Below are 16901 nucleotides of genomic sequence, written 5' to 3'. Positions count from 1 at the left end.
TCATCTAACAGTAGAACACCTTCATCTAACAGTAGAACACTTTCATTTAACAGTAGAACACCTTCATCTAACAGTAGCACACCTTCATCTAAAAGTAGAACACCTTCATCCAACAGTAGAACACCTTTCTCTAACAGTAGAACACCTTCATCTAACAGTAGAACACCTTCATTCAACAGTAGAACACCTTCATTTAACAGTAGAACACCTTCATCTAACAGTAGAACGCCTTCATTCAACAGTAGAACACCATCTAACAGTAGAACGTAGAACGCCTTCATCTAACAGTAGAACACCTTCATCTAACAGTAGAACACCTTCATCTAACAGTAGAACACTTTCATTTAACAGTAGAACACCTTCATCTAACAGTAGCACACCTTCATCTAAAAGTAGAACACCTTCATCCAACAGTAGAACACCTTTCTCTAACAGTAGAACACCTTCATCTAACAGTAGAACACCACCTAAAAGTAGAACACCTTCATCTAACAGTAGAACACCTTCATTTAACAGTAGAACACCTTCATTCAACAGTAGAACACCTTCATCTAACAGTAGAACACCTTCATTCAACAGTAGAACACCTTCATCCAACAGTAGAACACCTTCATTCAACAGTAGAACACCTTCATCTAACAGTAGAACACCTTCATTCAACAGTAGAACACCATCTAACAGTAGCACACCTTCATCTAAAAGTAGAACACCTTCATCCAACAGTAGAACACCACCTAAAAGTAGAACACCTTCATCTAACAGTAGAACACCTTCATCTAACAGTAGAACACCTTCATTCAACAGTAGAACACCTTCATCTAACAGTAGAACACCTTCATGTAAACTTAGAACACTTTCATTCAACAGTAGAACACTTTCATCTAAAAACAGAACACCTTCATCTAACAGTAGAACAATGTCAATGTCAATGTCAACTTTATTTATATAGCACATTTACAACTAAAAAAGCCCAAAGTGTTTCACAACAATAAAATACACTGAAAGATGACACATAACTTTAAAATTAGCAAAGTCATAAAAATAGAATAAAAACATAAATTATACTATGCAAATAAAATAACATATTCAGCACATCTGATGATTAAAAAGCCAGGGAGAAAAGGTGCGTCTTAACAAGAGATTTAAAGTGCTCAAGTGACTCAGCAGCTCTGACATGTGGAGGTAAACTATTCCACAGAGTGGGACCGACAAAAGAAAAGGCTCGCTGACCTCTGCTTTTCTTAAATTTGGTCCTGGGAACATCCAAGAGTAGCTGGGATGAGGACCTCAGAGTTCTCGCAGGTTTATGAATGGACAGTAGGTCACACAAATAAGAAGGCGCCAGGTCATTTAGACATTTGAAAACCATAAGAGCAATTTTAAAATCAATTCTCTGGCGAACTGGGAGCCAGTGCAACAATGACAAGACTGGAGTGATGTGTTGGTACCGTTTGGTTCCAGTCAGTAAACGGGCAGCAGCGTTTTGGACCATCTGTAGCCTATGAATTGAGGCTTGGCCCAAACCAACATAAAGAGAATTACAGTAGTCCAAGCGTACTGTAATAAACATGTGCATCACTCTCTCAAAGTCTCTTGGAGGCAAGTATGATTTGACTTTAGCAAGCAGACGTAGCTGAAAAAAACTGTTTTTGACTACGGCATTGTTCTGTTTTTCCAGAGTAAAGCCAGAATCTAAGTACACACCAAGATCTTTCACAAATGGTCTACTGAAAGAGGACAAAGGACCAAGTGCACTATCCACACCCTCTAGAAGAGACAAGTCACCAAAAACAACAATTTCAGTTTTTTGTTGATTTAGGCACAGGGAATTTAGAGCCAACCAATCCTTCATTTCTCTCAGACAATTTTGCAGAGATTCAATGGATGTAGAGTTTGGTCTCAATGGGACATATATTTGTAAATCATCTGCAAAACAATGAAATGAAATGTTGTACCTCCTTAAAATAGATCCCAGGGGCAGCAAATAAATAGCAAATAAAATCGGGCCCAAAATGGAACCCTGAGGCACACCACTGCTGAGAGGAGCAGATTTGGACTGGTGGGAACCAATGTGAACAGAAAACGATCTGTTCGATAAATATGAATGGAACCACTCTAGTGCTGGACCCTTAATACCAATAATAGATTCCAGACGGGACAGTAACACTCTATGATCTACTGTGTCGAAGGCTGAGGACATGTCTAAAAGCAATAGAGCAGCAGAGTTTCCACTATCCACTGTTAAAAGAAGGTCATTAAAAACACGCAACAGTGCTGTTTCTGTGCTATGTTTTTGTTTAAAACCGGACTGGAATTTTTCATAGAGATCATTACAAGCCAAGTGGGACTGTAATTGGTCATAAACCACCTTCTTTAAAACTTTTGACAGGAAAGGAAGCTTAGATATTGGCCTGTAGTTTGCTAATTCATTTGGATCCAGGTTATGCTTTTTAAGAAGAGGCTGCACTATGGCATGTTTAAAAACAGATGGGACACACCCAGAGGCCAGTGACATGTTGATCAAGGACAAAACAACTGGCCCAACAAAATCAAAAACCTCTTTCAACAATTTTGGGGGTACACAATCAGTAGGGCAAAAGGAGGGTCTCAGACCTTTAACTACCTGTGTCAACTCACTTAGAGTTACAGGCTCCAATGCTTCCAAAAACACAGAACAGGTAGAGCTAGCAGCAGAAACAGGATGAGAAGGCTATGACACAGATGACCTTACAGCAGCAACCTTATCAACAAAAAACTTTAGAAATGTTTCAGACAAAGTGGTAGAAGAGGCAGTAATGCCACTAACCCGGGGGTTAATAATGCTGTTCAGCATATTAAAAAGCACATGAGGTTTGTGGCTGTTACATGAAACAATGTTTGACATATAATGCGATTTGGCCGTCTTGACAGCCAGCTGATATGTTGCATAAGAGCGTCTCAGAGCCTGTAAGGAAACAAGTAGACCGTCCTTTTTCCATTGTCTTTCAGCACGCCTACACTGACGCCTGAGGGCGCGCGTGGTCTCGTTTAACCAAGGTTCACTGTCGCGTTTGGGGTTCCTGACGCGCAGAGGAGCAATAGAGTCCAAGATATTTAAACAGATCGATTCAAAACGACTGTATAAGTCCTCAACACACTCCAAAGGGAAGTCTACTAAGCCCGAATTAAGAAAGACGGCTGAGAATTGTGCCGCGGTGGAAGGGCTGATTACGCGCCGAGGTCGCGCGTGAGCGCGAGACTGGAGCGGGCATGGAAGCGTAACCGTGAACAACACGGGGAAGTGGTCGGAAACGGTGGTTTCTGATATTTCATTTATACACATATCCAAGCCATGGGACAGGATTAAGTCAAGTATATGGCCCTCCCGATGTGTCCGGCCGTGTACCCATTGAGTGAGATTAAAAGAGTCGACAATGTCTAAAAACATTCACCAAAGGCTTGGATTTGCAGCATACATGCATGTTAAGATCCCCAAGAATTAGGAAACGGTCGTAGTTCAGGGCGATCCACGTCACAAGTTCTGGGAGCTCTTCTATAAAGGCTCTAGGATATACAGGCGGGCGGTATATTAATGCACACAGTACTGGGACATCAGACTGTAGTTCAAATAACTGTAGCTCAAAGCTGGAAAACACCTTCATCTAACAGTAGAACACCTTCATCTAACAGTAGAACACCTTCATTCAACAGTAGAACACCTTCATTCAACAGTAGAACACCATTTAACAGTAGAACACCTTCATTCAACAGTAGAACACCTTCATCTAAAAGTAGAACACCTTCATTCAACAGTAGAACACCTTCATTCAACAGTAGAACACCTTCATCTAACAGTAGAAAACGTTTAAAACTGTTGTATCCTGATGAACAAACGTATCATCGTTTTAATACAACCTTCTGCACCAACGGGAGATTTATGTGAGCTGATGTTTAGCTGGTTGATAGAGGATTAAGCTGCAGTTAGTTCCTGAATATTCTGCATCTTCTGTCTGTGAAATGTCACTAAACAGTCCAGTTGTCTTCAGCTTTGTTCAGGTGGATTGTTTTGTTCAACCAACAGTTCCGGAGTTTTTCATTTTTAAATTAAAAGTAACAAATATTCAGTTTAGAGGCCTGAAGCACCAAATCTGAAGGATTTAAACACGATTAAAGCAATAATGGAGAAAATCATTCATACTTTATTATATTTATGCTTCTAATAGGCTTCAGAGAGCTGAAATATTGTCTTTAACCTCTTCAACATGCTTGAAATCAGTAAAATACTGAATAATCTTCAAATGTTCACGAGTCATTTTCCAGCAGCAGTAACCGTCAGCGTTCTGTGGAGGAAAGTTTTTCACTTTTTCGCTTGAAAAATCGCTGAAACCAATGATTTCCCGTTGATGGACTCATTGACTGATCAGCTGTGAGAGGGAAGCTGGTTGATCCGGTTCTTCAGTCTCACTCAGAACCAGGCCCAAAACCAAGCTTTAAACCAGTTAAAACCAGTCCGGAACCAGGCCCAAAACCAAGCTTTAAACCCGTTAAAACCAGTCCGAAACCAGGCCCAAAACCAAGCTTTAAACCAGTTAAAACCAGTCCGGAACCAGGCCCAAAACCAAGCTTTAAACCAGTTAAAACCAGACCAGAACCAGGCCCAAAACCAAGCTTTAAACCAGTTAAAACCAGTCCAGAATCAGATCCAAAACCAAGCTTTAAACCAGTTTAAAACCAGACCAGAACCCGGCCCAAAACCAAGTTCTGAACCAGTCCAACACGGACCCTAAATCACAGATCCAAGACGAGGTTCAAATCCAGTGTAAACTGGTCTAAAACCATAATGGGATCTTGAACCGGTCCAGATCCAGGTGGAAACCAGTTTAAAGTCACTGTAGCACAGCAGTCTAAACCAGGTCCAGAACCAGTCTTAGACCAGGTTTGAAACTCGTCCCCCTAACAGAACTCCATCCTTCAGCTGCCCTCCTCAGAGGATCTCTGGTGTCTGGAGGTAGAAACTGTGTGAAGGATCTAACGTTGACCAGAACCTGTCTGACCAGAACCTGTCTGACCCTGCAGGAAGTCGTCCTACGGTCCAGTTCGTGTCGTCGCTGTCCGAGCTGCCTCAGGCCCTGCTGCCCTACTACACCGAGGGCTACGTCCTGACCGCCCTGCATCCCATCATCCTGTCTGTGGGCCGGACCCGCTCGCTGCCCTTCAGCCTGCTGTACCGAGCCATCCTGGCCCGGCCCAGACCCAGGTAACCCCATGTAGACCTGAACAGGTTCTAATGTCAGCGTCAGCCTGAAGGAGATGAAAGATGGATGAAGGTGTCTGCATATTTAATGGTAGCAGGTCAGCAGCATGTTTACTTTGACGTGTCACCCTTTCTATTGGCTGGAAATCCACCCGACAACAAGGCTCTCCCAGCAGCCAATAGGGACGGAATGTGTCTGATGTCTGAGGTCTGATAGGTCGGATCCTGTAACTATGATGAACCGTTTTACTGCCAGAGGACTGAAAGTAGAACATGGAGGTGTCAGAGACTGGAAATTATCTTTACACGAAAACCACCACAGAAGACCAGTAAAACCACGAAGAGACTCCAGTCTGAAACCAGTCTACATCTGTTCAAAATGAGGTTTAAATCAGTGTACCATCAGTCCAAAACCAAATTTAAACTTGTCTAAACCCAAACACTTTCAAAATAAGGTCAAAACCAAAATAATCCAAAACAGAATCCACGGCCAAGCTTGGAATCAGTCCAGAATCAGTCTGAAACTAGTCCAAAACCAGGTCCAAATCCCATCCAAACTCAGGTGACAATCACTCCAACGTCCGGTTCAGAACCAGTCTGAAACCAGTTCAGAACCAGTCCAAAACCAGTCCAAAATCTGGTCCAAATTCAAGGTTGACGCCAGTATAAAACTGATCCAAAATCAGTCTAAAACTAAGCTCCAAACTAATCTAAAACATGTTCAAAGTTTGACATAAACAAAGCTTGAAATCAATCTAAAACCCGTCCTTTATCAGGTCCAAAACCCGTCCTTTATCAGGTCCAAAACCTGTCTGTTATCAGGTCCAAACCAGTCTAAAATCTATTCAAAACTAAATTTGAAATCATCCTAAAGCCAAATCAAGAACCCATCCATGAGTTTAAAATCAGATCTGCAACCTGCTAACCATGTCCATCAGCAGTCCAAAATCAAGGTCTAAGCCACACGAAGACCAGGTCCAAAAGAAGTCTGAGACTAGTTCAAAACCAAGTCTGAAACCAGTTTAAACCAGTCCAGAACCAGGTCCAAGGCATGTTCTACACTAGTGTACAACCAGATCCAAAACTCATCCTAAATGAACTCAAAACCAGTCCAAAATCTGGTCCAAGAACAAGCTCTAAACCAGTCTGAAACCAGGTCATAAGTCTGATCCAAAACCAGTCTAAAACCAGTCTGAACCCAGGTTAAAACCAGGTCATAAATCTGGTCCAAAACCAGTCTGAAACCAGGTCATAAGTCTGATCCAAAACCAGTCTAAAACCAGTCTGAACCCAGGTTAAAACCAGGTCATAAATCTGGTCCAAAACCAGTCTGAAACCAGGTCATAAGTCTGATCCAAAACCAGTCTAAAACCAGTCTGAACCCAGGTTAAAACCAGGTCATAAATCTGGTCCAAAACCAGTCTGAAACCAGGTCAGAACCAGTCTAAAATAATGTCTCAAACATCAAACAGAGACACTGATCATCATGTTGGTATTGTTGTTTCTCAGCTGGGATGTTCTAGTGTGTTTGTTTCCATCACTAATGTTTCCTGACCTGAGTTCAGACTGATCCCATCAATGATTTATCTGTTGGTGTCTGCAGCTCAGTCACACCTGGACGGTCCAGCTGGAGGTTTTAGCAGCTCCATGTTGGTTCTAACGTGTTTTTTCTCGTCAGTAAACAGACGACATCCATGTTGGTTCTAACGTGTTTTTTCTCGTCAGTAAACAGACGGCGTCCATGTGCCACAGTGTTCCGGTACTGAGGGTGGAGGAGTGGCCGCTACCTGGAGACTCTCTGACTGGAGACACCGTCAGAGCGCTCATCGACCGGGTCAGCCTGAAACACCATCAGATCAGCTTTATCTGCTGCTGTAGACTCCAGATAGTTGAATATGAAATGTTTTCATCTTTTAAAAATCTAAAATCCTGTAAAAACCCGTATATTTCCTGTTTGTGTCACCCCCTGCAGGTGAACAGCAGCGCTCGAGGAGGCGTTCGATTCGTGGGTTCGGTTCTGCAGCAGGTGAGCGGGATCACTAACGGACGGGTCCACAGTCCAAAGAGGGGCTGCAGATCCCCCCCAAGAACTCCTCCAGGAACCCCACCTGGAGACCGAGAGCTGGAGGAGAACACCTACAGTCCAGGTGAGACGCTCAGACCTCCATGTTGGTTTCTAGCTGTGTTTGTGTTGTCAGTGAACAGATGTTGGTTCAGTCCAGGTGAGACGCTCAGACCTCCATGTTGGTTCAATCCAGGTGAGACGCTGAGACCTCCTCCATCAGCTGACGTTCATGAAGTTAACCCATAGATTCTGTATTTCCTCCTCCAGACCTCAGGCTGCTGGTCTTCTTCCACTGCTGGGCTCCAGGCTGTGCTCCTCTGGACTCTCTGGCCTGTCAGTACCACCAGGGGGCGCTCTCCATGCGCGTCTCCAGGAAGGGTCATGTGGTCAGTTCCCTGGAAGCTGATTGGCTGGAACTGACTGCTGCCTACTACCGTAAAGGATGGTCGCTGGTGGACTCCTTCGTTTACTGGGACACGCCGAAAGGTCAGGAACACCCGGATGTTTGGAATTTACTCAGAACACAATTAGTCTATCTTCAGGTTAGCATCCAACCAGGAAACCAGCCCAAAACCAGTCTAAAACCAGTCTAAAACCAGTTCTAAACCAGCCCAAAACCAGTCTAAAACCAGTTCTAAATCAGCCCCAAACCAGTCTAAAACCAGTTCTAAACCAGCCCCAAACCAGTCTAAAACCAGTTCTAAACCAGCCCAAAACCAGTCTAAAACCAGCTCTAAACCAGCCCAAACCAGTCTAAAACCAGCTCTAAACCAGCCCAAAACCAGTCTAAAACCAGTTCTAAACCAGCCCAAAACTAGTCTAAAAGCAAGCAAAAAACAACTTTGAAACTAGTCTAAGGCCAGTTTTAAATTAGACCATAGCAGGTCCAGAATGCACCAGGGTAAAACTATTCCGGAACTAGTCTAACACCAGACCAAATCAGGTTCTTAGCCAATCTAAAACAAGGTCCAAAACCATCTTTGAACCAACCAGCTCTGCAATCTGGTACAATATGGGTCCCAAACTAACCATGAAACCAGTTTGAAACTATTTTAGAAGTTATTTTAGAACCAGACAAAATCAGGTCTAAATCCAGTTCTAAACTGGTCAAAGACCATTTAAAATTACATCCAAAACCAAATTGTTCAATTCAAGACCTTTTAAAAATGAGGTCTGAAACAGTCCAAAACCAAGGTTGAAATTAGTCTAAAATGAAAACCAAACCAGTCCAGAACCCTGATCAGAACATGGTGGAGTCCGTGTTTGATCACATTAATGACAGTAAACAAACCAAATCCAGGAAGAAGTTTAAAACCAGGTTTCAGATTCAGTCTGAAATGAGTCTAAAATCTAAAACTGTGGAAGGTCTCCAACATGGTGGAACTTCCTGTCTGTGGAGAACCAGGAGAACCTTAGCAGGTGTTCTGCTGTAGAGCTGAAGCTGCTAAGGAAGTCTGCAGAGAGGCAGGAAGTGAGGTCACAGAGGTAAGGAAGACGAGTCCAAATATGGACACAGCAGGACAGATGATCAAAACAGGAAGTGAGTGTTTCTGGGAGAAGATTCTAGTTTTTATGGGAACAAAATGAAGCAGAAACAGCTGATGGAAACTTCTGGACCTCCTCTGGTGGTTTCCTCTGAGACTCAGTCCGTTATTAGTTTATTTAGTATTGAAGTATATAGTCCAGATAGTATATAGTATAGATAGTTTATAGTATAGATAGTATGTATTATAGACAGTATGTAGTATAGACAGTATGTGGTATAGACAGTATGTAGTATAGACAGTATGTGGTATAGACAGTATATAGTATAGACAGTATGTAGTATAGACAGTCTTTAGTATAGATAGTATGTGGTATAGATAGTATGTATTATAGACAGTATGTAGTGTAGACAGTATGTAGTATAGACAGTATGTGGTATAGATAGTATGTGGTATAGACAGTATGTAGTATAGACAGTATGTGGTATAGATAGTATGTATTATAGACAGTATGTAGTACAGACAGTATGTAGTATAGACAGTATGTAGTATAGACAGTATGTGGTATAGATAGTATGTGGTATAGACAGTATGTAGTGTAGACAGTATGTGGTGTAGATACTATGTGGTATAGACAGTATGTGGTGTAGATACTATGTAGTGTAGATAGTATGTGGTATAGATAGTATGTGGTATAGATAGTATGTGGTATAGTAGTATAGATGGTGTCTATTAAAAGATATTCGATAGAACCAGGCTGTATCAGAACCTCTGTTCTCCACTGTGTCCTCCAGGAACTCAGGGGAACCTTAACCCATTTAAATGTGGGTCATTATGAACCCTCTGAGAGCTGCTGCTGCTGTAATGTTGGACACGAAGCTACTTTAATATTTATGAAACCAGACTGTACACGTTAGACTAGATATTAGACGGAGTTAGGGTAACAACATCAGCTGTGGTCTCCTGGACCAGTCAGAGAAGGTCCAGTCTCATTGAGACTGATAAATCAGGAGAACAGGAAGTGAAAAACACAGTAGCTCCTAAATGTGAGGTTTAAATGTACAACATTATCAGAGCTGCATGTTTTACTGACATTATGCTGGAATAAATCCCTTTAAATCAGTCAGAACTATGAATGAGTTATTGTGAACGTTTTAATAACTCCAGCGTCTGGTTTTAAACGTCTTCCTGCTGGTTCAGGTGAACCGGTTCCCAGGTCTCTGGAGGGATTATTCGTGTACGAAGAAAGGAGTACTTCACCTCCAGCCAACGACACCATCGTGGTGGAACAGTGGACCACCATCGAGGTCAGCAGAGGAACTACTACAGATACTAGATACTACTCATACTAGACACTACTGATACTACAGATATTACTAATACTAGATACTAGAATATCACAAGGGTTTTCTAATCATCAATTAGCCTTTCAACACCATTAGCTAACACAATGTAGCATTAGAACACAGGAGTGATGGTTGCTGGAAATGTTCCTCTGGAGATATTCCATTAAAAATCAGCTGTTTCCAGCTACAATAGTCATTTACCACATTAACAATGTCTACACTGGATTTATTCATATATATTCATATATATATTATTATCTATTATTGATCACAACGTGTAGCTGCTGATATATTATCTATTACTGATCATAACGTGTAGCTGCTGATATATCATTGATTATCTATTATTGATCATAACATGGTGTCTCTTCAGGGCTCTAATGTAAAAACCGACTATGGTCCTCTGCTCCACACTCTGGCTGAGTTCGGCTGGCTGCTCACCTGTGTTCTTCCTACTCCAATCATCAGACACGACAGGTACGGCAGCACCTACTGAGAGCCATGTTTGTTTGTTTATTTGCTGTTCTGACCTGCTGCTGTCTACAGTGACGGGAACCTGGCCACGAAGCAGGTGGTGTTTCTGCAGCGGCCAATCAGAAGCCAGGCAGCCAGACAGCAGAGACACCAGGTGAGTTTCTACCTGTCATCTGAGATAAATACGGATTACATTTAACTACATCTACAACAACAAACTATACACATGAATAAAATCTGATCTAATCATTTCTGGTGATAGTTTTGTGTGAATATGAATCCTACAGAATAAATAACTGGATGAATCACAGAAGACCTGAAATGCGACGTTTTAGTTTCCTGCTCTGTGATAATCGGTCCATAGAAACAGTAAATCAGAGCAGGATCCCCAGCTCTAAACCAGCCCAAACCAGTCTAAAACCAGCTCTAAACCAGCCCAAAACCAGTCTAAAACCAGTTCTAAACCAGCCCAAAACTAGTCTAAAAGCAAGCAAAAAACAACTTTGAAACTAGTCTAAGGCCAGTTTTAAATTAGACCATAGCATGTCCAGAATGCACCAGGGTAAAACTATTCCGGAACTAGTCTAACACCAGACCAAATCAGGTTCTTAGCCAATCTAAAACAAGGTCCAAAACCATCTTTGAACCAACCAGCTCTGCAATCTGGTACAATATGGGTCCCAAACTAACCATGAAACCAGTTTGAAACTATTTTAGAAGTTATTTTAGAACCAGACAAAATCAGGTCTAAATCCAGTTCTAAACTGGTCAAAGACCATTTAAAATTACATCCAAAACCAAATTGTTCAATTCAAGACCTTTTAAAAATGAGGTCTGAAACAGTCCAAAACCAAGGTTGAAATTAGTCTAAAATGAAAACCAAACCAGTCCAGAACCCTGATCAGAACATGGTGGAGTCCGTGTTTGATCACATTAATGACAGTAAACAAACCAAATCCAGGAAGAAGTTTAAAACCAGGTTTCAGATTCAGTCTGAAATGAGTCTAAAATCTAAAACTGTGGAAGGTCTCCAACATGGTGGAACTTCCTGTCTGTGGAGAACCAGGAGAACCTTAGCAGGTGTTCTGCTGTAGAGCTGAAGCTGCTAAGGAAGTCTGCAGAGAGGCAGGAAGTGAGGTCACAGAGGTAAGGAAGACGAGTCCAAATATGGACACAGCAGGACAGATGATCAAAACAGGAAGTGAGTGTTTCTGGGAGAAGATTCTAGTTTTTATGGGAACAAAATGAAGCAGAAACAGCTGATGGAAACTTCTGGACCTCCTCTGGTGGTTTCCTCTGAGACTCAGTCCGTTATTAGTTTATTTAGTATTGAAGTATATAGTCCAGATAGTATATAGTATAGATAGTTTATAGTATAGATAGTATGTATTATAGACAGTATGTAGTATAGACAGTATGTGGTATAGACAGTATGTAGTATAGACAGTATGTGGTATAGACAGTATATAGTATAGACAGTATGTAGTATAGACAGTCTTTAGTATAGATAGTATGTGGTATAGATAGTATGTATTATAGACAGTATGTAGTGTAGACAGTATGTAGTATAGACAGTATGTGGTATAGATAGTATGTGGTATAGACAGTATGTAGTATAGACAGTATGTGGTATAGATAGTATGTATTATAGACAGTATGTAGTACAGACAGTATGTAGTATAGACAGTATGTAGTATAGACAGTATGTGGTATAGATAGTATGTGGTATAGACAGTATGTAGTGTAGACAGTATGTGGTGTAGATACTATGTGGTATAGACAGTATGTGGTGTAGATACTATGTAGTGTAGATAGTATGTGGTATAGATAGTATGTGGTATAGATAGTATGTGGTATAGATAGTATGTGGTATAGTAGTATAGATGGTGTCTATTAAAAGATATTCGATAGAACCAGGCTGTATCAGAACCTCTGTTCTCCACTGTGTCCTCCAGGAACTCAGGGGAACCTTAACCCATTTAAATGTGGGTCATTATGAACCCTCTGAGAGCTGCTGCTGCTGTAATGTTGGACACGAAGCTACTTTAATATTTATGAAACCAGACTGTACACGTTAGACTAGATATTAGACGGAGTTAGGGTAACAACATCAGCTGTGGTCTCCTGGACCAGTCAGAGAAGGTCCAGTCTCATTGAGACTGATAAATCAGGAGAACAGGAAGTGAAAAACACAGTAGCTCCTAAATGTGAGGTTTAAATGTACAACATTATCAGAGCTGCATGTTTTACTGACATTATGCTGGAATAAATCCCTTTAAATCAGTCAGAACTATGAATGAGTTATTGTGAACGTTTTAATAACTCCAGCGTCTGGTTTTAAACGTCTTCCTGCTGGTTCAGGTGAACCGGTTCCCAGGTCTCTGGAGGGATTATTCGTGTACGAAGAAAGGAGTACTTCACCTCCAGCCAACGACACCATCGTGGTGGAACAGTGGACCACCATCGAGGTCAGCAGAGGAACTACTACAGATACTAGATACTACTCATACTAGACACTACTGATACTACAGATATTACTAATACTAGATACTAGAATATCACAAGGGTTTTCTAATCATCAATTAGCCTTTCAACACCATTAGCTAACACAATGTAGCATTAGAACACAGGAGTGATGGTTGCTGGAAATGTTCCTCTGGAGATATTCCATTAAAAATCAGCTGTTTCCAGCTACAATAGTCATTTACCACATTAACAATGTCTACACTGGATTTATTCATATATATTCATATATATATATATTATTATCTATTATTGATCACAACGTGTAGCTGCTGATATATTATCTATTACTGATCATAACGTGTAGCTGCTGATATATCATTGATTATCTATTATTGATCATAACATGGTGTCTCTTCAGGGCTCTAATGTAAAAACCGACTATGGTCCTCTGCTCCACACTCTGGCTGAGTTCGGCTGGCTGCTCACCTGTGTTCTTCCTACTCCAATCATCAGACACGACAGGTACGGCAGCACCTACTGAGAGCCATGTTTGTTTGTTTATTTGCTGTTCTGACCTGCTGCTGTCTACAGTGACGGGAACCTGGCCACGAAGCAGGTGGTGTTTCTGCAGCGGCCAATCAGAAGCCAGGCAGCCAGACAGCAGAGACACCAGGTGAGTTTCTACCTGTCATCTGAGATAAATACGGATTACATTTAACTACATCTACAACAACAAACTATACACATGAATAAAATCTGATCTAATCATTTCTGGTGATAGTTTTGTGTGAATATGAATCCTACAGAATAAATAACTGGATGAATCACAGAAGACCTGAAATGCGACGTTTTAGTTTCCTGCTCTGTGATAATCGGTCCATAGAAACAGTAAATCAGAGCAGGATCCACACAGACAGCAGGAAACCACACTGACCCCTGCTGGACACTCTGAGAACTGCGCTTTGTTTTTTACTGGAATCATTCCAGACTTCATGGGGATTATTTAATGAAACATCAACAAGCAGCAGCTCTATTTCTCCTCACTGTGGCTCATTTTTCACTAAAAAACAAAACAACTAAACAGAAACCATCTGGAATCAACCTGTCCGACGTTCTTCAGGTTTCCTCAGACGTTCCCTAGATTAGAAGGCGACTGCATTATATGTTTGAATTTTCATAACTACAATTAATCACTTTACACAAAATCACTCAGACATCTGTCCAAAATGATTCAGAATAATGCCTTAAATGACTGAAATGTTTCCTAAATTAGTTTAAATTTACTGAGAATTTGTCCATAAAGGTTTCAAACTGTGGACGACTCAGACTTCTATCCTAAAGGACTAAACCTGATTCATCCTGCAGACGGTGGTTCATCTGAAAGTCTTTCTTCATGTTCAGGACGTTGGTTTTCTACCATCTGCAGCTCAAACTGAACACAAAGAAATCAGCAGAATGAACAAATCCCTGCCTTCCTCCATGTTTCCTCTCTGCTCTCATCAGCTGTCGAACTGACAGACCTTTAATCAAAGATCCCGGTTCTAAGCTCAGATTAGTTTTTATTTAACATGATCATTCAAGATCAACATCATGCTGAAGATACAGAGTTTTTTTTGGTTCTTCCAGTCTGTGGTTCTGATTAATGGTGTCATTCTTATGTTTTTAGACATTAGAGAAGACATTAGAACCTAATAGAACCCTCTGATTGTCGCCTAGAAGACATTAGAACCTAACAGAACCCTGTGATTGTCTTCTAGAAAACATTAGAACCTAACAGAACCCTCTGATTGTCACCTAGAAGACATTAGAACCTAACAGAACCCTCTGATTGTCATCTAGAAGACATTAGAACCTAACTGAACCCTCTGATTGTCACCTAGAAGACATTAGAACCTAACAGAACCCTCTGATTGTCTTCTAGAAGACATTAGAACCTAGTAGAACCCTCTGATTGTCTTCTAGAAGATATTAGAACCTAAAAGAACCCTCTGATTGTCTTCTAGAAGACATTAGAACCTAAAAGAACCCTCTGATTGTCATCTAGAAGACATTAGAATCTAATAGAACCCTCTGATTGTCATCTAGAAGACATTAAAACCTAATAGAACCCTCTGATTGTCTTAGAAGACATTAGAACCTAATAGAAACTGATTGTCGCCTAGAAGACATTAGAACCTAATAGAACACTCTCTCTTCTAAAAGACATTAGAACCTAATAGAACCCTCTGATTGTCATCTAGAAGACATTAGAACCTAATAGAACCCTCTAACCCGTTCTTTTTTTAATCTCCAGAGTGTTTCGGTGAGCAGCGACGTCTCCAGCCGGTCCGTCAGTCGTTCCGTCAGCGGTCCGATTCAGGAGGATCTCGTTCCGGCTGCAGGAGGCATCGGAGGGTTCCCGGTGTTCGGAGGGTTCTCCGGGTCTCTGGCCCACCTGGAGGAGGGAGGCTTCGAGCAGGAGGAGGGGAAGGCCGAGGTCACCTGTATGTAGGCGGAGCCACAGGTGGAGCTCCTCCCACCAACATTCAGACAACCAGCAGCTCCCGGTAACCGACTGTAGAACAACTCTGCACTTTTTAAAGAACATTTTTATGAAGCCATAAAGAGAAAAAAGTTCTATTTAGATGTTCCACCTTTAAATCCGTTCTCTGGTTTAGAAGCACAGAACTGATGGATGGTTCCACTTTAGTTTTCCTTCCTGAATCGGCAGCTTCTCCTCAACTTTCCTCTCAGCGGTACCAACGTCTGACTATCCAGATGTTCTCAGATATTTCAGTATTAGTTTGTTATTTGCAGGTTCTCCAGGTTCTGTCGATGAGTTCTCTACTAGAACATTCAGAACCTTTGTAAAGTGTAGTTGAAACCATGGTTAAAGGGACGGTCTGGATGTTCTTGTTGGGTTCTATGATTGTTGAAGTCAGTGTGTAGAGAACGAGTAGTGGTTCTATAACCTCAGTACAGAGAGCTCCTGTTCTGGTTCCTGGTATTTATCAGTGGAGAACGTTAGAGAGATAATGTGTCTGAACATTAGATCATGTAAACGTATTCTAATAGACCCTAAAATCCAATTAGAATTCCAGAGAAGTGCAGAATGAGAACTCTAGTACCATAAACACCATATTTAGCTCTTAGATCTTTACAAAAACAGAATTTAACCTCTCAGAACACGTCAGCTGCTCACCTGGTGCATTATGGGTAAAGTTTGTTGGGTGTTTCAAATAGGTTTCTATCAAACCTTCATTATTCTGGGAGATTTCAGGTTTGGTGGCAGATAAACTTTTATTCTGAAGGCACATTAAACAGGATGGAGGCTGCTAAAAGTGAGTCAAGGGGCTGTTTTAAAACCTTCACCTCAGAGCTGGTGGAGCACAAATAATTCTAAAGTTTAGTGATTTGAGATTGAAAGACATCCACATCAGTGTAGGACTTCCTGTTTGTTCTCCTTCAACTTTCATAGTTTATCTCATTTTACTCAGACTAGTGGGCCGTCACCATGGAGTCCCATTTAAACCATTTCTAGAAGCTAAACCGTGTCTTTAGGGAGCATCAGGGTGTCGCAGTCAGAGCCAGCTGCATTGTGGGTAACGTAGGAACCAGACAGGACGCTACCTGGAGCTCTCTGTGGTGTAGAGATGGTCGATGTTTACTAAAAGTCAGTATTAATATTCCAGATGTTCCTCTTTGGACACATTTGTACATGTTGCTTCTTTATTCTTGGTGTTTTTTATTCTTCTTGTAATAAACCTTCACAGTATTTTACATGAAGAGTCTCGTCTTCATTCTGTAGAGAACTCTGCTTCAGTTTCACCTCACATGTTCCTGTTAATGCGGCT

The 16901-nt window shown here is 41.4% G+C and overlaps 1 protein-coding gene across 1 annotated transcript in view; it reads left to right on the top strand.

Annotated features, from left to right (window-relative positions):
* rftn2 (raftlin family member 2) overlaps positions 1-16827 on the top strand; it is a 34595-nt gene extending 17768 nt beyond the window's left edge. The window contains exons 2-9 of the mRNA XM_023293068.3: positions 5056-5236; positions 6959-7067; positions 7206-7380; positions 7566-7784; positions 9983-10089; positions 10502-10605; positions 10675-10756; positions 15362-16827. Coding sequence (XP_023148836.1) covers positions 5056-5236; positions 6959-7067; positions 7206-7380; positions 7566-7784; positions 9983-10089; positions 10502-10605; positions 10675-10756; positions 15362-15559 — 1175 coding nt within the window. The 3' untranslated portion in view covers positions 15560-16827. The remainder of the gene's footprint in view (positions 1-5055; positions 5237-6958; positions 7068-7205; positions 7381-7565; positions 7785-9982; positions 10090-10501; positions 10606-10674; positions 10757-15361) is intronic.
* The last annotated feature ends 74 nt before the right edge of the window (positions 16828-16901 follow it).

The sequence above is a fragment of the Amphiprion ocellaris genome, chromosome 11, assembly GCF_022539595.1.
Source record: "Amphiprion ocellaris isolate individual 3 ecotype Okinawa chromosome 11, ASM2253959v1, whole genome shotgun sequence".
In the NCBI taxonomy this organism is placed as follows: domain Eukaryota; kingdom Metazoa; phylum Chordata; class Actinopteri; family Pomacentridae; genus Amphiprion; species Amphiprion ocellaris.
The sequence above is the reverse complement of the archived record's forward strand: the minus strand, read 5'-3'. Positions and strand labels throughout refer to the sequence as shown.